Genomic DNA, 27,975 nt, shown 5'->3' with positions numbered 1-27,975 from the left:
GTATAAATAACAGCAGTGCAACAGTAACTTAATAAACAAATCTGTCCTCCTCCCTGTCCTCAGTCTGTCCTCCTCCCGGTCAGGACAGTCTGCAGCCGGTTCCAGACATCCAGCGGCCGGCGGTGAAGCTGCAGGGGATGTTTCAGTTTCAGAGCTCTTTCTCCTGCAGCTCTTTCACAGCTCTTTTCATTTTGGTGTTTTAAAGGTTGTATCGAGGATTTTCCATGGAGAGAGAAATCCAGTGACAGTTAGTCCTTTTTGAAATGCTGCCATGCGTGACCCACACCCCTCCTCTCCTGCTCTCTACGGAGGACCGCCTCCTCCTTATGCAGAAAGTAGCATGTAGCATGTAGCAACTTAGCATCATAGCGCTAACACTTAGCTACCAACGTGTCCTTTTGAACAACACAAAACACAGCGAATATGAGTAAAATCCTGCACTTGCGCCAAACCCTGTCCCTGAGCCGTCCCTGGTTTTGGTGGATCAGGAGGACGGGGAGGTTTGTGTGGAGCTGCAGGACTGGAGCAGACTCGGAGCTCACAGCTGATCTGTGTGGCTGCAGCCTGCAGGCTAAACAACCCCCCCCCCCCCCCCCCCTCCTCTCACTGTCCAGACTTTCTCATACAAGTCTTGTTTAAAGATTAAAACATACATTTTCGCCAAATGGCAGCACGTTGTAGCTATGATTAAGAAAAACTGTCTCAAGTCTGCAGGTGAAAAGGTGTTGATAGCAGCAGCAGAGCCTAGCATGGGGGGGGGGGGGGGGGGGGGGGGGACGAAAAGGTTGTAGGAGCATGAGAGCTACGCTACAAATGTAGAGAGATTGATTGACACGTTAGAAAACCAATAGATAAGGAGGCTGCCTCCTTATTGATTAGCTAAAGTAATGTTGGTTTTACAACCTCCAGAGTTGATTAATGTTTATTTTCTTTTTTTTGATCACGATAAAAACAAGGCTGCTACAGCTTAGTAACGCCATTTTTTAGCTTTAATTCATTTTTGTTAGTAATAAAGATCTTCTATACAACCTTTAAGTTTTTTTTTATCTTTTGTGCCTCGACCTTTGACCCCAGCTGTGACGTGGTGAAATGCGATCTGTGTTCTGCAGATGATGCTGGTTTTTGAAAATGAGCAGGTTAGCAGTGTTTTTAGTGTAGAGCTTTCCTCCTCTTCCTCCATGATGAGGCTCACTGTGCTCTCTGCACAGTCACATGGACCTGATGGGCGGGACTTAAATGCAGTGGGACTTCTCTGATTGGTCCGTGATGTTGGCGTGCCGGGCTGGAATGGACGGTTCAGTCCACTGGTCGACACTTCAGTATAGAGTGTCACAGAGCAGCCAGCTGAAGATGCAGAACCCACATGAAATGAATGTGACGAATGGTGTGTGTGTGTGTGTGTGTGTGTGTGTGTGTGTGTGTGTGTGTGTGCGTGCGTGTGCGTGTCTGTGTGTGCGTGTGTGTGTCTGTGCGTGTGTGTGTGTCTGTGCGTTCTCGTATTTCTATCCTTGTTGGGGCCAAATGTCCCCACAAGGATAGCAAAACGTGGAACGACGTGCCTTGTGGGGACCTTTTTCCGGTCCTAAGTAGGAGAAACAGTGTTTTCTTGACCATGTTGTTGTTACTGAAAAAAGTAAAAGTGCAAAAACATTTCTTTAGGGTTAGGCTTTGTTGTGGTGTGGGTTAGGGTTAGGGTAAGGGTCAGGGTTAGGGGCTAGACATGAATGGGAGTCAATGGACGGTCCCCACAAGGATAGAAATACAAGACTGAGCGTGTGCGTGTGTGTGTGTGTGTGTGTTCATTCAGTCCTCTTCAGCTCAGTGGTGTAGTTCAGATGTGTTTCCTGGCGCAGTGTGTATTCCAGTGTGTATTCCAGTGTGTATTCCAGCCGGTGTGTGTCTGCCTTCTGCCTTCTGACTGTCACTGCTGCTGTTTTCAAACCTCGGTTTCTTTCACCCTCCATGAAGCAGCAGGAGTGCAGGGCTCTTGGGTTTGTCATGCGTTGGAATGAGTGATCTGAGGCAGATGAGAACAGCTGCAGCTTCTCTTTCTCTCACTGTGGGAAAAAGATGAATTCTGGTCTTTATTGTCATTCACAGCAGAAGGTGGCGCTCTAAAGCCGTGGTATCAGAGTGAAGAGTCCGCCCAGCGGTCAGTTTGTGTTGACGGTGTCAGTCTGTCTGAGGAACAGAGACAGATGCTGTGACTGTTCCTCACTGGAGGCCAACATGAGACTGACTTCACTGATCCCTGAGCGACGTTTGTCGGATCAGAACTGAAATTCTCAGAACTCTCACATCACTGTGTCACTGTAGCACTTCCAAAACACAGCTCCTCATTTCTTTCAACAAGTTGCAGATGCTTTGGTACATCCGTGCCAATGATTATGAACAATTCTCTGCTGTTTCTGACGTTATCGTCTGCTCATGTCGTGGATCAGAATGTATTCTAGCGGCTCGCCCCGCAGCGTGCAGGATCAGCTCTTCGCATCAGTCTTCCTGTAAGACCAGGTTGTCTTGTCCAGCAGATTTCTATCATTTCCAGGGGACTGTTTCCCTGATCCTGTCCTGAACTGGTCGATCGCTCCCAGGTCAACCTTGACTTTGTGTAATGGAGAGGATTGTGTAGAGTTCCTGGACCTCGCTGAGGGAGGTCCGAGATCAGCAGCCACTCAGACGAGCCTCCGTCGTCGCGGTGCCCAGAGGCTGCAGGGACATTCTGGAAGATTCTTCCCACGCTGCATCGCAGCTCAACATGTGGGTGAGGATTTGTGGAGCGTGAGGAGGTGTAGGAAGACGGCACTGTACCTGTCTTTTCCCTTCTGTATCACAGTGACTCGGTCTGTCAGCAGATGAGAGTGCAAACAGTTTGTTTTGAGAAAAGCACTTCCTGTTCTGCAGATGCCGAGGATGAAATGTTCCAAAGCGACTGAGAAAAACTAGCACGGCGTGAAAGAGACTTGGAGACAAACTGGTCTCCTGAGCTGAAACCTGCTGCTGGATCCTCAACCTCTTCAGTTCAGGCCGGTTCTCTGTGTGACGGCGTCCAGGAGGGACGAACGCTGCCGCATTAAAGACACACTGAAGGACAGACAACACGAGAAGACACACTGAAGGACAGACAACACGAGAAGACACACTGAAGGACAGACAACACGAGAAGACACACTGAAGGACAGACAACACGAGAAGACACACTGAAGGACAGACAACACGAGAAGACACACTGAAGGACAGACAACACGAGAAGACACACTGAAGGAGTAAAGAAAGGCATCCATCCATCATCCATCCCTCATCCATCCATCCATCATCCATCCATCCATCCATCCAGCATCCATCCATCCATCCATCCAGCATCCATCCATCCATCCATCCATCCATCCATCATCCATCATCCATCATCCATCCATCCATCCATTCATCCATCCATCATCCATCCATCCATTCATCCATCCATCATCCATCCATCCATCCATCCATCCATTCATCCATCCATCATCCATCATCCATCCATTCATCCATCATCCATCCATTCATCCATCCATCATCCATCATCCATCATCCATCCATTCATCCATCATCCATCCATTCATCCATCCATCATCCATCATCCATCATCCATCATCCATCCATTCATCCATCATCCATCCATCCATCCATCCATCGGTCTTCATTGTTCTCTCAGATTTTTCATTTCAACTCCAGTGAGGTTCATTGTTAACCCTGACGTCAAGCTGAATTCTCGCGGTATTTGTTCTCACACACCACGAGAATCCATCTCGTACCGCTCCAGCCGATGTGCTCGGGATCAGACTTTTTTCAGCCGACCAATCACGCTCTGATTTTTTTTGGCCGGACCAATCACGCGTCGTTTAGGGCGGGACATGAAGCTTTGACGGAAGCAGGAAGTGACGGACTGCTAATATTAGCATGGCTTGTGAAAACAATGGATGTCTCGACAGCCATTAAATCTGTTTTGGATGAATCCTCTATTGCGTCGTTGAAAAACGATCAGCAGGAGGTTTTTTCTTTGCAGTGATTGGCTGAAACCAAACATGGTCAGGCGGCGCACTGTGTCCTTCTGTCCAATGAACACAAAGAGTTCTGCAGCAAGTCCCTCCTTCCCCGAACGGATTCACCCAGTGAAATCCCAGATTGACATGAGAAGCACTTCATTGCTGCTCATGTCAATCTGGCTTCTGCCAGGTTAGTTTATTGTTTTCATTCAGAAAATGAGAGGAGAAAGTATTTGCTCATAATGTTGGATCTTCTGCGTTCTGTGGTCTCATTTGCATTTCTGGCTGCGGTAGTGAGACAGCTGGAAGAGGAGTGAACTCCGGTGTGTTTTATTTCACTGGCTCTGCCACGTCTTTGTTCTGCAGAAGTCCCTGTTAAGTACTTCGACTTCTTCTGCTTCTCTTGGAGAAGCACCTGAGGCGGACAACACCTGTTCTAATTATCTGAGTCTTCTCTGCAGGAGCAGAAGTCCAAATGATCTTCTTCTCCACTTGAAAGGCATGTTTTCATTTGCTCCAAATGAAAAAAGAGGATTCCTGAAGAAAGTGGGTGGCTGGAAGGCTGCAGGCCATGCAGACACTGCGCAGCAGCTCTGTGTGTGTGTGTGTGTGTGTGTGTGTGTGTGTGTAGTCTGGAATGAGAATCAGTTAAATACAGTAGTAAAACTCTGGTTCCTTTTGTGAGGGAGAGTGTGTGAGGAGTGTGTGTGCGGTGAGAGTGTGTGAGGACTGAGAGTGTGATGAGAGTGTGTGAGGACTGAGAGTGTGATGAGAGTGTGTGAGGACTGAGAGTGTGATGAGAGTGTGTGAGGAAGAATAGAGTGTGTGATGAGAGGCATAGATGTAAGGCATAGAGCATGAGTGTGAGGGTGTGTGAGGACTTTGGGATTATGTGAGGAGGTTAATGTGTGTTGTGCAGTCATCCAGTGGACCTGTGTGTGTGTGTGTGTGTGTGTGTGTGTGTGTGTGTGTGTGTGTGTGTTCTGCGGGCTGACAGGTTTACACTCGCTCTGAGCTTCACTCTTTCTCTCAGTTTTAATTAAGAACTTTAAATTAGTGGCCTGTTGAGATGAAAGAGGACAGAAGAGTGGCCTCAGGCAGCATACACCTCTCCGCTCCCACCTATTACTGGACTGGGACTGTGTGTGTGTGTGTGTGTGTGTGTGTGTGTGTGTGTGTGTGTGTGTGTGTGTGTGTGTGTGTGTGTGAGTTTCATTTGTTAGCACTGTGATTGGAAGAGCACGGCAGTGTGTGTGTGTGTGTGTTTATTGTATTTATGATATCATGTGATTGCAGTGTTTGTGTTCTCGTCTCAGTGTGAATGAATCTGATCAAATGGAGCGAGAGTCAGAATCCAGAGTTCTCGTCCTGATTCTGCTTTTTCTGCCGTGCCTGAAGGTGTGGTTCAGCAATCGAAGAGCCAGGTGGAGAAAACAAGCAGGAGCCAATCAGCTTGCGGCGTTCAACCACCTGCTGCCCGGCGGATTTCCCCCCACGGCGATGCCGACGCTCCCCACCTACCAGCTGCCGGAGTCCGGGTATCCCAGCAACCCGCTGTCCCAGGGTGAGTCCCAGCTCTCCTCCTGCTTCTTTGCTCTTTATTCACACATTCCCATGTGTGAGTGCTCTGCTTTCAAAGTTTAAATTGGCTAAAGCTTCCTGGTTTCAGTTTCTACAGAAATCACCTTCAGCTCACTTGTGGCGCTGGCACAGAGGTCCAAACTGTGGCCCACAGGCCGGACTTGGTCCATTAGGCATTTTCTATTGAATCCCACTAATCCTGCACCTACAGAGTGTTTTTATTCAGAACCCAGAGGATAACTCGGTCTGCGCTCTCCTTATTTTAGAGGCCAGGCAGGTTTTGAGCCTGACGTAGTTCCACCTGGGTTCAGGTCCCTGTTCCCTGTTGTCCCTGCAGACGGTGGAGGCACCGTTCACCGCCCTCAGCCGTTACCTCCGTCCACCATGCACCAGACCACCCTGTCCAGCTCCGACAGCTCCTCCACCTACGGCCTGACCTCCAACCGCCACGGCTTCTCCAGCTACTCAGACTCCTTCATGAGCTCTGCAGCGCCCAACAACCACGTCAACCCCGTCAACAATGGGCTGTCCCCACAGGTAGGACTCCAAACACACCACAATGAAACCCCAACATGATCCTAATGAAACCCCTACCACACCCCAATGAAACCCCAACCACACCCCAGTAAAACCCCAACACAATCCCAATGAAACCCCAGCCACACCCTAATGAAATCCCAACCACACCCCAATAAAACCTCCACCAGAACCCAATGAAACCCCAAACACACCCCAATAAAACCTCCACCAGAACCCAATGAAACCCCAACATGATCCTAATGAAACCCCTACCACACGCCAATGAAACCCCAACTACACCCCAATTACCTCTTTTCCACCAAACTGGTATCTAGGCCGAACCGGGGCCTGGTTCCAACCTGGTTCAAATCCCGGGCCTGAAAACCCCGCTTTGGTTTTCCACCGCACTGCGGCCACAGAGGGGGAGGTGGAGCGACGTCATCGTGTCATTGCAGAACGTCAGTACACAGGTTTCCGCCAGACCTTTTCAGTCTGCTCCACAAACATACACCCCCCCCCCCCCCCCCCAAACCCCCACCCCCACCCACCACCCCGCACCCCCACCACGCCCAGCCGGAGTGTGTTCGGAGATCAGCTGTCGCCGTAACTGCCGCCGGGCTCAGTCGGTGAGTGGCAGGGGCCTGATCGGGGCCTGATCTGGACCAGGGAGAAACCGGTTCCTGAAAAGTCCCGACTTTTGGGAGCCGGGGCCGGGGCGAGCAGAAGAACCGGTTCATGTTTGGGTGCCGGCCCTGATTTGGCCCAAGAACCAGTTTGGTGGAAAAGAGGCCAATGAAAACCCAACAACAACATGAACAAGTCAATAAAACTTATCTCAATTTGCATTATTTACACACACACACACACACACACACACACACACACACAGACACACACACACACACACACACACACACACACACACACTCGGTGTCGGTCCAGACGCTGCTGGTCTACCAGCTGTAACATTCATTCTGCTGAAGGGTTTTTAGAACAATGAAAATCTTACAATGAATCTATTTCACATCCCTGAGTGCTTGCATTGTTCAAACTCTCTGCTCCTAATGGATTCTGCTTGAACTTTCAACCTGTACCATGTTCATTTCGAGAATAAATCCGTTTCCCTCTTCAGGGGATAAAGTAGAAAAGAATAATCTTCTAATGAGTGCTGTCATTAATTTCAGACGGCGTCTCTCATTTGTTGCTCACAGATGTTTCTGTCGGCGTCAGTCAGTCACTGGTCATATCCAGCAACCCCATCATGTCTTCTCCTTGACTTTTCAATTACATTCCTTCCTCATGAGTGAAGATCTTCTGTGCCTCTATCTAGACCAGGAGCACAGGGTTCTGGATCTGAGTCAAGGTCACAGTGTGGGAGGGAAGGTCATTCAGGTCCCATCTGAGTGCTGAATGGTTGAATTGATTTGGTGCAGGATCTAGAAGGTCTAGACTCCAGAGGATCTAGACTCTAGAGGGTCTACCCTCGAGAAAGTCTAGACTCCAGAGGGTCTAGACTCTAGAGGGTCTACCCTCGAGAAAGTCTAGACTCCAGAGGGTCTAGACTCCAGAGGATCTACACTCTAGAAGATCTACAGAAATTCAACTCAGTTCCAGTCTCAGTTCCTAAAACATGCAGGACACCGGACCTTAAGAGCCGGAACCGAGTAGTCCTGGTCTAAAGGTTCCAGATGGTAGAGGATCTGGAGGATTTTGTGGGCTGAGAGGGGCAGTGTTTGTAGGCAATGCGACACATGTAGCTATGAGGTAATGCTAACATGTAGCTACAAGCTAATGCTAACATGTAGCTACAAGCTAATGCTAACATGTAGCTATGTGCTAATGCTAAACATGTAGCTATAAAATATTGTTAACCATGCAACCATGAGCTAATGCTAACATGTAGCCAGGAGCATGGATGCCTGAAATAACAGAAGGTTATCATTCATGTTTAACTCCCACTGAAGCTCATATCTATTATTATGGAGTCATTCATCCTTGAAAAAGGCTTTAAACTAGTTAAATACCAAGATGTGATGAAGATGATCGCCACTGTTTTCACATTGATCGTAATCATTGGCAGTTTCCTGATGGTGTGGATGAAGCTAATAAGCATGGCTTCTGAAGTATCGTCGCTCTCGTATCGTGTTTTCATGGTTTCATGGCCTGAACGGCGTGACGCTGTGCGAGCTGCCGCTGACAGGCCGGGAGCCGCTTCTGCTAAATGAAATGTCTTATTCTGCGTCTGTAAGCGCCGCTCGCTTCCAGTCTGTGAGGATTTGTTAACACAAAAAGAGCTTTGCTGTTGTTGGAGAGTCGGGGATAAAGAGGGGCGTTTGTACAGCATGTGTGTTTATTAATCATGGTGTCACCACCAGAAAAGAAATCTGCATAAATACCAGGAAGCAGGGTTTCCTTTGTACGCTGATTACACACCTCTGAGAGCCGCGCTGACAATGGAGACAGATAATCTGAGTGTCAGTGGACCAGGAGTGGTTTTTAATGCGCCGTGATGGACTGACACATTATGTATGAGGAGAGAGAATAAGAGAGAAGGTACAACATGCAACCCGACCGAACGCTAAGCACTCTTCGGGTCCTCCACCTGACCATGACTGCTGCTGCCGCTGACCCTTTCATCACGATCCCAGACATTTACATGAGATAACGGTGTCGGCTGAATTTCCTAAGATTCCCCCTTCAGAAGTGCAGAAGGACCATATGTGGAGCGTCTGACAGCCAATAATTCAATTTGAGAGTGCCGTATTGCATTTGGAATGTAATTCAGGGAGCCGTGGCTGCGCCTCCTCCTGCAGATTGAATGGGAAAGAATTAGAGGCAGACTTTCATGTGGAGATGGAGTGTGCAGCCAATTCCCCGTCTTATTGACGGGAAGACAGAATGAAGTGTAGAATGTCATCCCTGCTCGGCGCGGTGAGCGTAAACACAGCGGCGGGGCCAGCTCCCCCTCCACTGCTTTTTTTAGCAGCACTTTCTGCCTTTAAGTTCCCATGAATGTGTTTTCCTCCGGAGCGGCGGCGTGGCGAGGCTTCTTGCTAATCCCTTCCTGTCAGGTCAGAAACTCCGTGACCTGCTAGTGAGGATGAAACCAGGACTTCCCACAGCGGCCGGCGCAGCAGCGCCGCTCTGCCGGCGCTCCGGGTTCCTCTGCGGTTTGTTGTGAGGGGAGGTTTAGCCTGCTCTGGAATGGCGGGCTCTGTGGCGGCTGTTTGATGTCGGGGTGAGCGGAGCAGTCAGGATAGACGGCAGTGGGTTCAGTGTTGGGGGATCAGAGCCGCTTTGGTTCTCCAGCTCTGTCTCTTTGATCCATATCCCCAGGCCTGCCTGCCGCCGCGCTAACTCAGGCCTCTGCTCCTGATTCCTGACAACTGTCGGCCTGAGATAAGGAGGTGGGAGTGGGGATGCTCAGCCCCCCTCCACCCCCTCCACCCTCCATGCCCCTCCACCCTGCACACCACCACACAGGCTTCTGTTGAACAATAAATGATTTGAAAATATCAATGTGTTGACTTGTATATGAGAGAAACCACAGCCCCCCCCCCCCGACACCCACACACACACACACACACACACACACACACACACACACACACGCGCCGCTGTGTGCACCTGCGTGTCGATGCGATCCGGCCCTAATATTAGAGTGTGCGGCACTAAGCCCTGTGGCTGGGCGGCTGTCAGCTGGCAGGCTGCGTGTCGACACGTCAGGGCGGATGAGCACGTTTATTTACATCACTCCATAACGAGGGACGGGGGGGGGGTTAATGTTAATTAGAAACCGCCTGAAAAACAGATGCTGTTTCAGTTTGGCAGGGAGCAAAGCAGGGAGCTTTACAGCAAATAAATAAATAAAAGACAAGACCTAGTGAAGAAAGCTGCCAGAGAAGCGGAGGAATTTAAATCGTTCCACTGATGGAATGTTTGGAGGATATATTTTTCTTTCTTTCGCGCTCGCAGTGCGCCTCTCCTCCTCCTCCCTCGCTGGAAACTAAGCGGAGCCCAGGGTGTTGTCTGCCTGCCTGAGTGGGTAGAAAGTATTAAGCCCCTCCAGTTCCCGGGTTTGGATATCAGTGTAGGCGGTGACTGGCTGCACAAACAACCCAGCTCTCCGGGTGAGCACCGGATCCACCAGAACCAGAACCAGAACCAGAACCACTGCTGCAGAACCTCCTGGAGGCCTCCAGGAGAACATGGTCCGGCTCGGGAGGGGCGGGACATCCTCAGTCCTGCTCTGGTCTAGGTCTAACGGAGACGTCTCTATTATGTGTTTAGCTCTCCGTGCTCCAGAAAGAAAGCTTGATATGATTTGATCTGGACTGTCGCAGAGAGAAGCCGACATGAGCCAGCAAACGGGTTTTCCAAAAGGAGAAACGCTGTGTTTGAATAGGAAATCTGCTGAACCAGACCAGAGGAGACGTTCTGCAGAACCAGATTCAGAACCAGACCCAGAGGAGACTTCCTGTAGAACCAGACCCAGAGGAGACTTCCTGTAGAACCAGACCCAGAGGAGACTTCCTGCTGTTCCAGACCCAGAGGAGACTTCCTGTAGAACCAGACCCAGAGGAGACTTCCTGTAGAACCAGACCCAGAGGAGACTTCATGTAGAACCAGACCCAGAGGAGACTTCCTGTAGAACCAGACCCAGAGGAGACTTCCTGTAGAACCAGACCCAGAGGAGACTTCCTGTAGAACCAGACCCAGAGGAGACTTCCTGTAGAACCAGACCCAGAGGAGACTTCCTGTAGAACCAGGCCCAGAGGAGACTTCCTGTAGAACCAGACCCAGAGGAGACTTCCTGTAGAACCAGACCCAGAGGAGACTTCCTGTAGAACCAGACCCAGAGGAGACTTCCTGTAGAACCAGACCCAGAGGAGACTTCCTGTAGAACCAGGCCCAGAGGAGACTTCCTGTAGAACCAGACCCAGAGGAGACTTCCTGTAGAACCAGACCCAGAGGAGACTTCCTGTAGAACCAGGCCCAGAGGAGACTTCCTGTAGAACCAGACCCAGAGGAGACTTCCTGTAGAACCAGGCCCAGAGGAGACTTCCTGTAGAACCAGACCCAGAGGAGACTTCCTGTAGAACCAGACCCAGAGGAGACTTCCTGTAGAACCAGGCCCAGAGGAGACTTCCTGTAGAACCAGACCCAGAGGAGACTTCCTGTAGAACCAGACCCAGAGGAGACTTCCTGCTGTTCCAGCTGGGCTGAGGGACAGCGAGAGAAAAGAGAGGATGCAAAGAGGAAGTGAAAATGAAGAAGATGGATCCTGAAAGAGGAAAGTGTTCAGCACAGCGGTGAACCTCCGACCTTCTGGTGTTTCCAGCCGAGGCGTTGTCTCCAGCATGTCTTCCTCCAGGCCCAGATGAATGAACATGAGCTGCGGGACCTGTTTGGACCTGAATCTGAGGACGTGGTCAGGGACCAGCAGGAGCTCTGGGAGCATCACGGCTCTCATATGTCTGCAGGTTGAGTGGATTCCGTCAGATCACCAATCGGCTGTTGGGCTCCGTTGCTTGTTTTGGGATGTGCAGCATTCTCTCATTCAAACTCATTTTCACATCATTGAATTTGATTTGTGTTTTTATCGCTCATGGGGGAGAAGTAATTTTCAGGATTATGGCTGTGACAAAAAGGCACATCCACTTATAGGGAGTAGCATTAGATGGTTACATAATTACCTCTCCTTGCATCAGATATTCCACATTCTCTGTGATGTACTTACAATGCTCTGCAATTATAGTCCCAGTTTATTTCCGAGGAAGACGGTGATAAAACATGTCAGGCACAAGCAACATCTCATCTTCATCATCCTTAATCCCAGCAGCTGCATCCTCCCACTGAGGACAACCACACACACACACACACACACACACACACACACACACACACACACACACACACACACACACACACACACACACACACACAAAACCATGCATTCACACACTGTGTCACTCTTCACTGTCTTAATCCACACATGTCCTACTCACTTCTTTTGATCCACCACAGCTCCTCTATAGCGGCTCTACAGCTCCTCTATAGTGACTCTACAGCTCCTCTATAGTGACTCTACAGCTGCTCTATAGTGACTCTACAGCTCCTCTATAGTGACTCTACAGCTGCTCTATAGTGACTCTACAGCTCCTCTATAGTGACTCTACAGCTCCTCTATAGCGGCTCTACAGCTCCTCTATAGTGACTCTACAGCTCCTCTATAGTGACTCTACAGCTGCTCTATAGTGACTCTACAGCTCCTCTATAGTGACTCTACAGCTGCTCTATAGTGACTCTACAGCTCCTCTATAGCGGCTCTACAGCTCCTCTATAGTGACTCTACAGCTGCTCTATAGTGACTCTACAGCTCCTCTATAGTGACTCTACAGCTGCTCTATAGTGACTCTACAGCTCCTCTATAGTGACTCTACAGCTCCTCTATAGTGACTCTACAGCTCCTCTATAGCGGCTCTACAGCTCCTCTATAGTGACTCTACAGCTCCTCTATAGCGGCTCTACAGCTCCTCTATAGTGACTCTACAGCTGCTCTATAGTGACTCTACAGCTCCTCTATAGTGACTCTACAGCTGCTCTATAGTGACTCTACAGCTCCTCTATAGTGACTCTACAGCTCCTCTATAGTGACTCTACAGCTGCTCTATAGTGGCTCTACAGCTCCTCTATAGTGACTCTACAGCTCCTCTATAGCGACTCTACAGCTCCTCTATAGCGGCTCTACAGCTCCTCTATAGCGACTCTACAGCTGCTCTATAGTGACTCTACAGCTGCTCTATAGTGACTCTACAGCTCCTCTATAGTGACTCTACAGCTGCTCTATAGTGACTCTACAGCTCCTCTATAGCGACTCTACAGCTGCTCTATAGCGACTCTACAGCTGCTCTATAGTGACTCTACAGCTCCTCTATAGCGGCTCTACAGCTCCTCTATAGCGACTCTACAACTCCTCTATAGCGGCTCTACAGCTCCTCTATAGCGACTCTACCACTCCTCTATAGTGACTCTACAGCTGCTCTATAGTGACTCTACAGCTCCTCTATAGTGACTCTACAGCTGCTCTATAGTGACTCTACAGCTCCTCTATAGTGACTCTACAGCTCCTCTATAGTGACTCTACAGCTCCTCTATAGCGGCTCTACAGCTCCTCTATAGCGACTCTACCACTCCTCTATAGCGGCTCTACAGCTCCTCTATAGCGACTCTACAGCTCCTCTATAGTGACTCTACAGCTCCTCTATAGTGACTCTACAGCTGCTCTATAGTGGACTCTACAGCTCCTCTATAGTGACTCTACAGCTGCTCTATAGTGGCTCTACAGCTCCTCTATAGTGACTCTACAGCTCCTCTATAGCGACTCTACAGCTCCTCTATAGCGGCTCTACAGCTCCTCTATAGCGACTCTACAGCTGCTCTATAGTGACTCTACAGCTGCTCTATAGTGACTCTACAGCTCCTCTATAGCGACTCTACAGCTGCTCTATAGCGACTCTACAGCTGCTCTATAGTGACTCTACAGCTCCTCTATAGCGGCTCTACAGCTCCTCTATAGCGACTCTACAACTCCTCTATAGCGGCTCTACAGCTCCTCTATAGCGACTCTACCACTCCTCTATAGTGACTCTACAGCTGCTCTATAGTGACTCTACAGCTCCTCTATAGTGACTCTACAGCTGCTCTATAGTGACTCTACAGCTCCTCTATAGTGACTCTACAGCTCCTCTATAGTGACTCTACAGCTGCTCTATAGTGACTCTACAGCTCCTCTATAGTGACTCTACAGCTCCTCTATAGTGACTCTACAGCTGCTCTATAGTGGCTCTACAGCTCCTCTATAGTGACTCTACAGCTCCTCTATAGCGACTCTACAGCTCCTCTATAGCGGCTCTACAGCTCCTCTATAGCGACTCTACCACTCCTCTATAGTGACTCTACAGCTCCTCTATAGTGACTCTACAGCTGCTCTATAGTGACTCTACAGCTCCTCTATAGTGACTCTACAGCTCCTCTATAGCGGCTCTACAGCTGCTCTATAGCGACTCTACAGCTGCTCTATAGTGACTCTACAGCTGCTCTATAGTGACTCTACAGCTCCTCTATAGTGACTCTACAGCTCCTCTATAGTGGCTCTACAGCTCCTCTATAGTGACTCTACAGCTCCTCTATAGCGGCTCTACAGCTCCTCTATAGCGACTCTACAGCTGCTCTATAGTGACTCTACAGCTCCTCTATAGTGACTCTACATCTCCTCTATAGTGACTCTACCACTCCTCTATAGTGGCTCTACAGCTGCTCTATAGTGACTCTACAGCTCCTCTATAGTGACTCTACAGCTCCTCTATAGTGACTCTACAGCTGCTCTATAGTGGCTCTACAGCTCCTCTATAGTGACTCTACAGCTCCTCTATAGCGGCTCTACAGCTCCTCTATAGCGACTCTACAGCTGCTCTATAGTGACTCTACAGCTCCTCTATAGTGACTCTACATCTCCTCTATAGTGACTCTACAGCTGCTCTATAGTGACTCTACAGCTCCTCTATAGTGACTCTACAGCTCCTCTATAGTGACTCTACAGCTGCTCTATAGTGGCTCTACAGCTCCTCTATAGTGACTCTACAGCTCCTCTATAGCGACTCTACAGCTCCTCTATAGCGGCTCTACAGCTCCTCTATAGCGACTCTACCACTCCTCTATAGTGACTCTACAGCTCCTCTATAGCGACTCTACAGCTCCTCTATAGTGGCTCTACAGCTCCTCTATAGTGGCTCTACAGCTCCTCTATAGCGACTCTACAGCTCCTCTATAGCGACTCTACAGCTCCTCTATAGCGGCTCTACAGCTCCTCTATAGTGGCTCTACAGCTCCTCTATAGTGGCTCTACAGCTCCTCTATAGTGGCTCTACAGCTCCTCTATAGTGACTCTACAGCTCCTCTATAGCGACTCTACAGCTCCTCTATAGTGACTCTACAGCTCCTCTATAGTGGCTCTACAGCTCCTCTATAGTGGCTCTACAGCTCCTCTATAGCGACTCTACAGCTCCTCTATAGTGGCTCTACAGCTCCTCTATAGTGACTCTACAGCTGCTCTATAGTGGCTCTACAGCTCCTCTATAGTGACTCTACAGCTCCTCTATAGTGGACTCTACAGCTCATTTTCAACATGACTCTTTTATGTATACTAAATTAAATCGATAATAAAATGTTTATATAGATATAATTTAATGAAAGCTTCAGGGATGCTCTACATCATGTGGTTCCTCTGGATCACCTGGTTCCAGCTTGTCCTTTGGTTCGTTTGGCTGACCTGGCTCCCCTGGCTCCCCTGGTTCCCCTGGTTCCTGTAGTTCCACTGGACCATTGGTTCCTTTGGTTCCTCTGGTTCCCCTCGCTGCTCTGGTTCCTCTGGTTCCCCTCGCTGCTCTGGTTCCTCTGGTTCCCCTCGCTGCTCTGGTTCCTCTGGTTCCCCTCGCTGCTCTGGTTCCTCTGGTTCCCCTTGCTGCTCAGCCCCTTGAAGCATGTGTGGAGTGGAGGTGACGCTTCCAAAGAGCCGGTGAAGCACAAAATGCAGGAACGTGACCTGGTGTGAGAGGACAAAGGGTCCAGAGCTCCCCCAGGCAGCGTGACGGAGCAGGACCCCCTGTGGAGAGCCTCTGAAGAACAAACAGTCTAAATCCATCACAAGGAGCGGGCAGTTCCCTGAGGCCGTCAAAGAAAACCAGCCTGCAGGAACTTTTCTGAAAATGCAGGAGATGCAGTTTCATTCCTTATTTGTCCAGTGAGACCCAGAACCGGGCCAGAGATGAGAGCAGGGCGGGCCGGCTGACCCAGTCACACGAGCTGCTCAAGTGAAAACGCTGAGCTCTCGCTGCACTTTGAGGCTGTGTTCACATGACAGCCGGGCTCCCAGAACCTGGACTGAAAACTCTCCTGGTCCAGGTCAACGGGAGAACATGCCACCTCACCAAACACCAGGGTCAGGGTTAGAGTCTCTCCATGGAGACTAATCCTGCTCTGGGTCCTGGTCCTGGTTCTGGTCCTGGGCTCCATGGCTGTAGTAAACAATAGCTCTGCTCATGCTCAGCAGATGGACCGTTAGAAGAATGTCTTCCTCCTGAGCGTCATGACTCCCAGTCCAGGTTTACAGTGTGTTGTTCTCCGTGTTCTCCGTAGTTAATGTTTAGAGTGTATTGTTCTCTGCAGCACGCATGTGTTTTCATTACCACAACAGCGCCAGCTGGTGGAGCAACATGAGAACTAACTGGTTTTCAGTGCTCCAGAAGAGAAGGACATCAAAATGAAAACGTTTGTAAAATGAAATTTGAGCTAAAGGCTCGGACGCTGCCGCAGGGCCTGAGGGAGCATTATCAAATGATCCTCTACATGTATTTCATTGTTCTTCTGAACATTTGCCAAATCGTGCTCCTTTGTACTGAGATTAGCTTTATTCTCTGCACTGACCGGATCTTTTCCTGGTCGACTTTAACACACAGATCCTATTGAACACACACAGGCAGCAGCTCGCTCACACACCCTGAAGTTATAGTCCTTCAGGACTCTTTCCACCAAATGTGAGTAAGAATTGAAGCTAAAGATGAGGATTGGATGAGTTTGTGGGTCTCTGATATTCCACTGTGGGAGGGATTAGAAGGGTTTTCTGCAGGACATGTTTATTTCAAAGTGTGTATCGTAATGCCTGCAAGTCCTTCTGTCTCAAAACGTAAATCAAGCCTTCCATCTGCAAGCTCAAGTGTTAGGAATAATGATAAAAAAGTCTGTTGCTGCAGGCTGCACAGTGGTGTAGTGGTGAGCTCTGCAGGTTCACGGTGAGGACACCTGGGTCTGAGTCCAGGTTCAGAATATGACGAGAGAGAGAGACCTTCACACTGCGAGGAAACACCACGGGGTGCCTTTTCTTCAGCCACCTGCAGTTAGGTTTGGATGGTTTCCATTCTTAGTGTGTTAGTGACAGTAAGATTTCTGCTCTGAACGCTGGTTCATGTGAGTCACATAATAAAATATCTCAACTGGCCGTCTTCCTCCTCAGGATGAGCTGTCACTAAAGTGTCTGCAGGTCTGTGAGGCTCCCTCAGCAGCCAGTCTCAGATTAAATGACCTGTTTCTTTTACATGTCATCAGAACCCAGGCGGAGTGAAGGTGAGTGAACCCTGAACCCAGCAGCAGTCAGGCCTTCAGGGCCCATCAGCCTCAGCACTTCTGTCTTACTTATTCTTTACACAAACAGAGAGCTAAGTACAGCGAATCTCAGTTGTCCTTGTTGCTTTATCCCTGCAACAGTTGCTCGAGGCATTAATTTAGCTTCATCAGATGTTTCTCACCACCATGATATTTGTTTCTTTTAATCAATCCTTGGTTTTCATGGTTTTGTTGGACGCTTTTCCATAGTTAGCTGGTCGACTCCAGCTCCCTGACACCAGAGCAGCACAGATCCAGAGAGGGCGTGATGGATGATGGATGGATGGATGGATGATGGATGGATGATGGATGGTGGATGGATGGATGGATGATGGATGGATGGATGGATGGACGATGGATGGATGGATGGATGGATGGATGGATGGACGATGGATGATGGATGGACAGATGGATGGATGATGGATGGATGATGGATGGATGGATGGATGATGGATGGACAGATGGATGATGGATGGATGGACAGATGTATGGATGATGGATGGATGGATGGACGATGGATGATGGATGGACAGATTGTATGGATGATGGATGGATGATGGATGATGGATGGATGGACAAATGGATGGATGATGGATGGACAGATGTAGGATTATGGATGATGGATGGATATGGATTGGATGAGGATGGGATGAGACATGATGGATGGATGATGGATGGATGGAGGTGGTGATGGATGGCTGATGGATGGATGGATGGAGATGGGATGATGATGGATGGATGATGGATGGATGAGATGGAGATGGATGGATGGACGATAGATGGATGGATGGATGAAGATGGATGGATGGATGGATGATGGATGGATGATGGATGATGGATGGATGGATGGATGGATGATGGATGGATGGATGGATGGACGATGGGATGGATGGATGGATGGGGAGGATGGATGATGGATGGATGGATGGATGGACAGATGGATGGATGATGGATGGATGGATGGATGATGGATGGATGGATGGATGATGGTGGATGGATGGATGGATGAGGATGGATGGATGGATGGACGATGGATGATGGATGGACAGATGTATGGATGGATGGACAGATGGATGGATGATGGATGGATGGATGGATGGATGATGGATAGATGGATGGATGGACGATGGATGATGGATGGACAGATGTATGGATGATGGATGTATGGATGGATGTCTGCCGCGGCTCCTGCTGCGTGCTCGGTGCTGCCCCCTGTGGCGGTGTGCTGAAGCGCCTCCCCGCTGTGTGTTTTGCAGGTGATGAGCATCCTCAGTAACCCCGGCGCCGTTTCCTCGCAGCCGCAGCACGACTTCCCCATCTCCCCGCTGCACGGCGCGCTGGACTCGTCTCCGTCCTCCGGCCTCCCGGCCAGCTGCGGCCAGCGTCCGACCGAGGGCGCCGTCAAGACGGCGGACGGCCTGCCCTCGTCGCAGTCCTACTGCGCACCCGCCTACGGCGCCGGCGGCTACGGCGTGGACCCCGCCGTGGCGGCCGCCGGCTACCAGTACAGCCAGTACGGCCAGAGTGAGTCCCGGCAGCGTCTGCTCAACACCGCCGTCACCCCGCGCTCCAGTCGGCCGATCGTTCCTCTTCTCCAGCTCCGTAGACCCCCTGCAGTGTGAGGCAGTGGGACAGAGGGAACCCGGGCGCAGGTTCAAATCCCAGACTGGCAGCATGAGGCTGAGCGTTCTGAACAGGACCGAGCACTGCTGGCATGACGGGACAGCTGGGACAGACCCGGTCCTCACTCCTCACCCCCGTCCCCCTGGGTGGACATGTCCCCATCCTGACATGAGGGTCCACACACACTGACTGGACGGACCGGAGCCGGTCCTGGTCTGCTGGTTCAGACCCTCCTGTTCTCAGGGGAAGGGTTAATGCTCTGTTCGATTTAAGACACACAGTGGACAGTCAGCAGTCCTCCTGCCTCACTGCACCCTGCAGTGGTCAGTCCCAGGACTCTGAGATCCACCGCAGTGTCCACCAGAACCTAGACCACTCAGACACTCATGGTCCTCTGTGGACACTGACTGCTGCTGCTCACTCCTCCAATAATAATAATAATAATAATAATAATAATAATAATGCATTGGTTTTATAAAGCGCTTTTCAGGACACTCAAATACACTTCACACTGCATTCTTCATTCTCTCCATACTGGGTGGTGGTAAGCTGCTGCTGTAGCCACAGCTGCCCTGGGGGGGGGCAGACTGACGGAGGCGAGGCTGCCAGTCTGCGCCATCGGCCCCTCCCACCACCAACCATTCATCCCCAATAACACATGAAGACACGAGGACATGAAGAGGTTCCTCCAGGTCCCTCCAGGTCCTCCAGGTCCTGCTGGTCCTGCTGGTCCTGCTGGTCCTGCTGGTCCTGCTGGTCCTCCAGGTCCTCCTGGTCCTCCAGGTCCTCCAGGTCCTGCTGGTCCTGCTGGTCCTGCTGGTCCTGCTGGTCCTGCTGGTCCTCCAGGTCCTCCTGGTCCTCCAGGTCCTCCAGGTCCTGCTGGTCCTGCTGGTCCTGCTGGGGTCCCACCAGGCCTCAGTCATTAGAAGGGTTTAATCATCGATGTGAGGTTTGGGTGTGTGTGTCGTTTTCATCCTCCCACCCTCACCTGCACCTTTACTCCCACACACACACACACACACACACACACACACACACACACACCCCGCAGACAGACTTAAAAGACGTCTTAACACTTAAGACATTTGACTCGTCTCTTGTTCTAAATCAGGAAGCTCCTGACAGATTAAAGTATATACTGTCAAAATAGCTGAGGTGTGTGTGTGTGTGTGTGTGTGTGTGTGTGTGTGTGTGTGTGTGTGTGTGTGTGTGTGTGTGTGTGTGTGTGTGTGTGTGTGATCAGATAGGCAGAGGACTCTCAGTGTGACTGCTCAACAGGGATTTAAGGCATAAACCTGGTTGACAGGAAAAAAACAGCTTCCTTTAAAGGTCTTGCTAAACCCTTGTGAGGCACACACCTGCACACACACACACACACACACACACACACACACACACACACACACACAGCTCCCCCACTCGCTGTCTGGATGACTGGCACGTTGGCAGGCGGACCTGCCCACCCATTGGTTCTCGGCTGTCTGCTGGTCCTCGTTCAGGACTGACAGCCTCCTTTCTGTGAAGACGAGCTCCTTAACTGACAGACCCACGACCAGGAGCCAGCACACACACACACACACACACACACACACACACACACACACACACACGCAGCATTACTGTCAGCTTTCCGCAGCCTCAGTCCTCCAGTGACGACCTGCCTCTCCGTCTTTCTGCGGTGAAGCCGAGGCGTTGGCTGCTTTTGTCCGACTGTCACACACACTGTCCTCTTGTCAGTGTGTGTGAGGGGATATAAAGCAACGTGCATGTACGAGACTGACCCCAGTAAGAGGATTTTTCCTGTTAAAGCACGTAAACTTCTGCCGATGGTTGATGGTGAGAACAGTGGTGAGGCTGGAAGCGTTCTCAGGACAGACAGATCGCAGTGTACTCCAAACAAACGGAGACATAATAACAGGACGATCTGTCACTCAGTCAGGAGGCTCTCTCTCTCCTGTCAGCTGATAAATGCAGGGCTCTGTCCCCTCGGGGTGAGACGCCCGGTCCTCACTGTGTCCTCTGTCCTCAGCTGCTGTGGACTACCTGGCCAAGAACGTGGGGCTGTCCGGCCAGAGGAGGGTGAAGCTGGCCGACCACTCCGCCGTCCTGGGACTGCTGCAGGTGGAGACCGGCCAGGCCTACTAGACCCCAAGACCTCACCCACCAGAGCCCACCAGAGCCCACCAGAGCCCACCAGAGCCCACCAGAGCCCACCAGAGCCCACCAGAGCCCACCAGCACCAGCTGCACCTCCGCCCAAAACCTCCACCCTCCAGCACCAGCTGCTCCTCCAGCCTGCACCCCTTCCAGCTCAACAGATTCCTCTCAGACTGTGTGTGTGTGTGTGTGTGTGTGTGTGTGTGTGTGTGTGTGTGTGTGTGTGTGTGTGCCTGATTGTTGTTTGAACTTTCTTCCGAGCTTTAATCATTCCTCAGCCTCACTGACTGGCAGTCTTACTTTGCTGTGTGAGTGAGTGTGTGAGTGTGTATGTGTGTGTGTGTGTGTTTCCTCGCAGTCATTCCTCAGTTGCAGTCTCGGGCTCTGCTGCGTTGCCGCTGCCGTTTCCAGGGTGTTTCAGTGAAGCTGGCGCTGAGCCGAGCGGCCCGGTGACCTCTTGACCTCAGCTTCTTCATCCTTCAGCCCAGAGTGTCAGACTCAGCCGCTTCACAGCCGAGCACTTCACCAGAAACTGGACGTTTTCCTGGAGGAGGGGCGGCCCGAGGCGGCGTTCAGCTGGACGGTCCCGGCCCCGGGGCCTCTGCTGGGGCCCCGCCCGGCCCCGCCCGGCCCCGCCCGGCCCCGGGGCCTCTGCTGGGGCCCGGCCCGGCCCCGGGGCCTCTGCTGGGGCCCGGCCCGGCCCCGCCCGGCCCCGGGGCCTCTGCTGGGGCCCTCCGGCGGCTCACTGAGCAGAGCTGAGCGCCGCCGGTCGGAGCTGGCTCCTCACATCCCAGCACTCTTCCACTGGAGTCCAACTGGCTCCAGCATTTCCACATGTGATATCAGCAGGGGTGTAGCGATACACACACCTCTGGGTTCCATACTCACCTCGGTTCTGAATCCTGGTTCGGGTCGGTTCGATACTGTTCGGGAACAAAATGCAGAACCTCCATGTTCTTGTTGTTCATTTGGGTGTTTATTATTGTAAAGAACAAATTAGTGTTTTATACAAACAGGAAAATGAAATAAATGCAAAGTGCTGCTTGGTTAAATCAGTTAAATAAAATTCTCCAGTAGAAAACAAATGTATCAAATATCATTAAAAAAAAATCTTAATTCCTTGTAAACAGCTTTTAACAAAGCTTTTCAATGAGTAAAGTGCAGCAATAAGAGTTCCAGCGTACTGCGGTCCACTGCAGCCTGCTGGCTTCACCCTGGTCCAGCTTCCCATGTCCGCTTGGCCGTGCACCCCCGACGTGCACGCTTTTCTCTGCTGCTACATCTGGCTCAGCGGTGCGCTCCATGCAGCCACTGATCCTCCAGAAGCTTTTCCAGCTCCAGACTGTTTCTCCGATCCTTTATTACAGATTATTGATAGAAACTGAGGCTCATGCGTTGTCAGTCTGTTATCATTCAGTATCAGAGTTTATTTAGCCTTTTTTTCTGTTTCTGAATCTCGGGGCGGAGCCACAGTGATTAGATAGTTTCACTTCTGTCACAGACCTTCTCCTCCCTCCAGACAGTCTGCTGTCTCCGTCCTCCAGTGTCTCGCTCTCTGGGTGTCTTTGTGGGCGGAGCTACAGCCTGATGTCTTCACACAGTTACTTGTGAAAGTCATGTTTTGTTTGCTGTGGCCTCTGGCGTATGCATATACCGCCGCGGCCGGCACGTACATTGAGCGAGGTCACAAAGTTTGGGCTGCGTGCGGACATCCACGAAATCGATCGGCGCAGACACTAGCGGACAGGAATTCAGAGGATTTTACGTCCCAGGGACCAATGCGCCTCGCGGACATGTGAAGCAGGACCAGGCTGCAGGTGAAGCTGCATGTTAGAATGTGAACACACTCGACGTCCGGCCCGTGAGCTGGCCGTGCACAGCCCTGCGCCGAACCCAACGCCACGTACCGAAGCGGTTGAATACAGACCGCTGTACTGCTACAGCCCAGCATGTCAGCGATGATCGAACCTCACGGCTGTCAGGCGGCTGGAGGAGGGAGGAGCGTCGGGATGCGGGGAATGAGGACAGATGAGACGTGTTTTCAGTGGAATCTGCCTGAGCTGAAGGATAAACAGCCATGAACGCTCAGCGTCTGCTGGGCTCCATGTTCCACCCTCTGCGCTCCACTCCATGCCATTCCTTCCATCTTTTATCCTTTAATTGTATGAAGAGGAGCTGTTTCCCTGGGACGTGGCCCGGCAGCGCCTCCGGCTCGTACGCAGAGTTTTATGTAGTTTTCCACAGAGCCGTGCGGCTGCGTTGACCTTCCACCTTATGTATATATATTTTTCAGTGACACAAACCAAGGAAAGCACTGATGATGAACTGTACAGATCCCTCTGTGGAGCCGCTCCCTCCTTCCAACTCCTCTTTTACCTCTTGGTCCGTTTCCCGCTTGTTTTTATTCAACTTTCTGTTCGACATGTGTGTCTGTCTCCACGGTATAATTTATTCTGTCTGTAAAGAGTATCAGTCTGGTGAGAAATTTGTATTTGCATTTACTGCCCTCAGCCTCTCGGTATGTGTAACACTGACGTGACTGTCTGCTCATTAAAGCTACAACCGGACCAACATCACAACCGTCCGCCTGTTTTTCTGACGAGCCGCTCAGGCCGCCGTCGGCGCCGGCTCAGGCTGCCATCGGCCGTCGGCACCAGCTCAGGCCGCCGTCGGCGCCGGCTCAGGCCGCCGTCGGCGGGGGCTCAGGCCGCCGTCGGCGGGGGCTCAGTGTCATCTGGACGGGAAGGAACTTCCTCCACCTCACCATGAGGAGGTACAGAGAACCGACAGCGCTGCTGCTGTTTCGCCTCCTCTGAATCCAGGAACACGAAACACCTTGAATCCTCCACCTTGAATCAAACAGAGGTCAAGAGGTCACAGAGGTGGAAGAAAGCACACTGTCAGTCACACCAGTGTCAGCTCACAGGAGAACAGGGTCAACCTGTCATTCAAACTACTCACACACACACACACACACACACACACACACACACACACACACACACACACACACATCAGCTCCCGTGTGTGTGAATTTATACTACTGGATATGAAAGCTGCTGCTGGTGTGTGTGTATGTGAGAGTTAATTTTAAGGGTGTGTGTGAAGTGACATGAGAGTGTGTGTGTAAAACAGCACTGCTGCAGGAGGCTGTATGAAAACCTGAAGCTTCAACCACAGAGAGGATCCAGATATCTGCACACTAAACATTTATACTGAAGATCACAATGTGAACAGGAACATCCAAAACAAAGGTTCATTTCAAAAAGACCAGGGAGGTATTTTGTTATTTACCTGACAGTTTCGGCAGCTGTCAGCTGTCTTCTTCAGAGAGTCACGTGATGTAGCGCCAAAACCTGTATAAATCAGCTGACAAGATACGTCACCACAACATCACGTGACTCTCTGAAGAAGACAGCTGACAGCTGCCGAAACTGTCAGGTAAATAACAAAATACCTCCCTGGTCTTTTTGAAATGAACCTTTGTTTTGGATTATAACTTGGAAGACCAATGAACCTTTTTGGACTATGTGAACAGGAACATCTTATTTCTGAGAATTCCAGCGCAAGACGAATCTGGAGCGGAGCCAGTGGTCCGGGGAGTCTCCTCATGAGGGGCATGAGGAGCAGGTCTGGAGCCGGCCGAGCCAGCGGGTCCAGCAGGTCTGAACAATGTTTGAAAATTTATGTGGACGATACAATCATGTCTGTGGCGACGGCGTGGGCCTTCTCCATATATTCTTGCTGTTATTTTTTTATTTATTTTTTTATTATATACAAACACACACGCACACACTTCATATACATATATACATATATATATATATATATATATATATATATATGTATATATGTATGTGTGTGTGTGTGTGTGTGTGTGTGTGTGTGTGTGTGTGTGTGTGTGTATATATATGTGTGTGTGTGTGTGTGTGTGTCTGTGTGTGTGTATTTATAGACTCTTATCGCTCGAGAAAAAAAAATGTCGCCGTTCATCTCTGCTTTTCAAAGTTGGGTCTGGGAGCTGGGTCTACATGCACAAGCTATGAAATATACTTTGATATATTTCAGTGTGGATGTCTGCCTGGCCCAGCCGGGCTGAATAACGCTGTGGGGGGGGACTGAACCTGTCCTGCTCCAGTCCCACACCGCTCCTTTTAGCGGTCCAACACGCTCCACTCCTCATTATTTGCCGTATTGAACTCGGCCGAATTATCAGAAAAATCATGAAGAAAAGGCTGGTATAAGGCACAAACTGAAATAAGGAGCGCAAATAAGAACAAAAATGAAACTTAAATCACGTGTTTTGCCGGCAAAAAGTTTCTGCCTGCTGGGCAGTCTTCAGGCACTGAAAACACACACACACACAAAAAATGCATTTCCCTTCAACACACAATCTGGCTTAATAAAGGTCAGGATGAGGCTCAATTCGGCCTGACTGGATTAATCCTGTCTTCTCTGTCTGAGGGTCGGAGATGGAATGAAGTTCGAGGAAGTGAGCTCTCATAAGAAACTTCCATTTTTCACCTGCTCTGTGTGTGTGTGTGTGTGTGTGTGTGTGTGTGTGTGTGTGTGTGTGTGTGTGTGTGTGTGTGTGTGTGTGTGGCGGGGGGGGGGAGGGATCTTGGTGAACACTTGGTATTTTAAGTTATTATAAATCATATTTGATGAATTGTAAAACTATTACTGTAAAATGATGCTTCTTGCTTCTTGCAAAATTCTTTCAAAAACAACAACAACAAACAAAACAACTCCCAGTCCCGGCTGGGGCAGGATGATCATTACAGAGTGCTTTTTCATTCATTATTGCATTTTGCACATAGTGTGATTAATCACGATTAATGGAAGAAAAATTATGCAATTTTTTGTGCTCATTGTTCATTTTAATTTACTGATAATTATGGATGGCCTTGTTTTTCCTTCTGAAATATTTTTTTACTTTTCTGTGATTTGCCAATGTGATGTTATAGTTCTGTTTGACGCACTACAGTCCTCTTCCACATTTTCTAGCTTATCTTCCACATTATATAATTATTTTCATGCCTTTCACATTATTTATTGATTGTACATTGATAAAGGATGTTTTTGAGCTGAAATTTACTTCCTTAAGTAAAAAAACGGTGTTTTTTAAATGAATGAATGAACTAAGAATGTCTGTGCATTTTCTTTCTGAGCTGTTTGAACTGCCACCTGCTCGGCCACCAACAAGAACGAATCTATTCCTAAAATACATTTTTCTATTTAGTTAATCAGTTGGTTATTTATGGGATGTTTTCAGATTGGGTGTGGTCGTTGAATAGAATTGAATAGAATAGAAATTATTCATTAATCCCAGCGAAATTCCCGTCAGCTCTGCTCCACACAGACTGGATAAGACAGTAGGTTGAATTTCAAAAAGGACAGGATAGAAATGATCAATAAAATGTTCAACGCCGAGCCTTTCAGTCGTGACACGAACGGTTCAGCGCTGCGACGGTGATGCTACAGCCGCCATGGACTGCAGGAAGCTGATCTCTCGGCACCACTCGAAAATCCAGTGACACCACAAATACGCTTCTCTGCACTGAACGTCGTCTGTTCAGTTTAAAACGATCCAGATCAAAGCTCCGAGCCACAATTCAAACTGTGAAACCTCCTGACAATCATTTAAATGATAATATTTGTGTTAGCAGGGACGCAATTCCAATTCAATCTGTGATTTATGTAGTTTATTCACTGAGATAAACGCTGAGCCCCCGGGTGATCCGAGCCCCCCAAGTCCCCTAAATCCCTCGAGCACCTTGAGTCCCCTGAGTTCCCCAAGCCCCTCAGGTCTCATTGAAACCCGAGCACCTTGAGCCCCCAAGTCTCCTGACTCCCCAGAGCACCCCCAAGTCCCTTGAACCCTCTGAGCCCCCTGAGTGCCCTGAGTTCCGGGAGACCCCGATCCCCTGGATTCTCCTGAGCCCTCCAATCCTCCTGAGCCCCCCCCCCCCCGCTTCCCGAGCCCCCCAGCAGGCTCAGACCTGGGGGTATTGTGCACCTGCTGTGTCAAACCCCCGTCTCAGTGAAACTCAACAAAGCCCGCCGTCTGCCTAAATCCCCTCATTATTGCGGAGACAGCCTGTACCTGGTCCCGCCGCCGCCGCGTCCCGGCGGACGGATTGTCCTCCACAAGCAGCTTACACAGATCGTCCCGATTGGTAATAATATCAGCTTGTAAGTGGAGTGCTTAAGCAGACAGACAGAGGAGTGGCAGGAAGCCGAACAGCTGGACGCCTCCTTCCTTCCCTCCGCCCGCGACGCCGTCCTCCAGGCGGAGCTCCGCCTCTCCTGCTCTCGCCGTCCTCCGCCGGGTGCGTTCCGTGGTGTGGCGGCGGCGGAGCCTCGTTGTCACGGCCCTGCTCGCACCCTGCCCCCCATCCCTCACCTCGCTCAGCCTAATCTCCTCTCTCCAGTAATACTCAGTGAGCGGGAGAAGGGTGTCGTCCTGACACCGGGCCCTCCGTCAGCCCCCGCCAGCCCGCGTCAGCCTCATTGTGCGGCTTTAGCTGGTCTGAGTCGACACGTCTAAGCTGACAGCCGCCGTGAAAACCTCGGCTTTGAGAGGCAACGCCGGGCGTGACGCTCAGCCAGGCCACAAAGAGCAGCGAGCCGCCGCTCATCACTTCATCTGCTCGTATTGTGAGGATGCTCACCCCGTCACGCTGCGGCGCCTCTCTCTGGATTCACCACCAAACCTCATCTAGAAAAGTTCTCGGCAGCATCGGCCCAGTCAAACCTTTAAACCCTCGTTTCTTCCAGGACGTTCACTCCAACATCTCACACAGCCGGACAGCAGTCAGTCGATCAGGCAGCAGAGAGGAAAACCTGAACCAGAA

General features: G+C 50.4%; 1 protein-coding gene across 4 annotated transcripts in view; it reads left to right on the top strand.

Annotated features, from left to right (window-relative positions):
- The window catches only part of LOC115408406 (paired box protein Pax-7-like), a 42,672-nt gene extending 21,565 nt beyond the window's left edge, over positions 1-21,107 (top strand). For all 4 annotated transcript variants that reach the window (XM_030119155.1, XM_030119153.1, XM_030119154.1 and 1 more), the window contains exons 6-9: positions 5,418-5,583; positions 5,938-6,137; positions 18,596-18,863; positions 20,992-21,107. In XM_030119155.1, the coding sequence (XP_029975015.1) occupies positions 5,418-5,583; positions 5,938-6,137; positions 18,596-18,863; positions 20,992-21,107 (750 nt within the window). The remainder of the gene's footprint in view (positions 1-5,417; positions 5,584-5,937; positions 6,138-18,595; positions 18,864-20,991) is intronic.
- Positions 21,108-27,975: the final 6,868 nt, after the last annotated feature.

This window comes from Salarias fasciatus, chromosome 20 (genome assembly GCF_902148845.1).
Source record: "Salarias fasciatus chromosome 20, fSalaFa1.1, whole genome shotgun sequence".
Taxonomy (NCBI): Eukaryota; Metazoa; Chordata; class Actinopteri; order Blenniiformes; family Blenniidae; genus Salarias; species Salarias fasciatus.
Note: the sequence above shows the minus strand (reverse complement) of the source record. Positions and strands in the feature narration are given on the sequence as shown.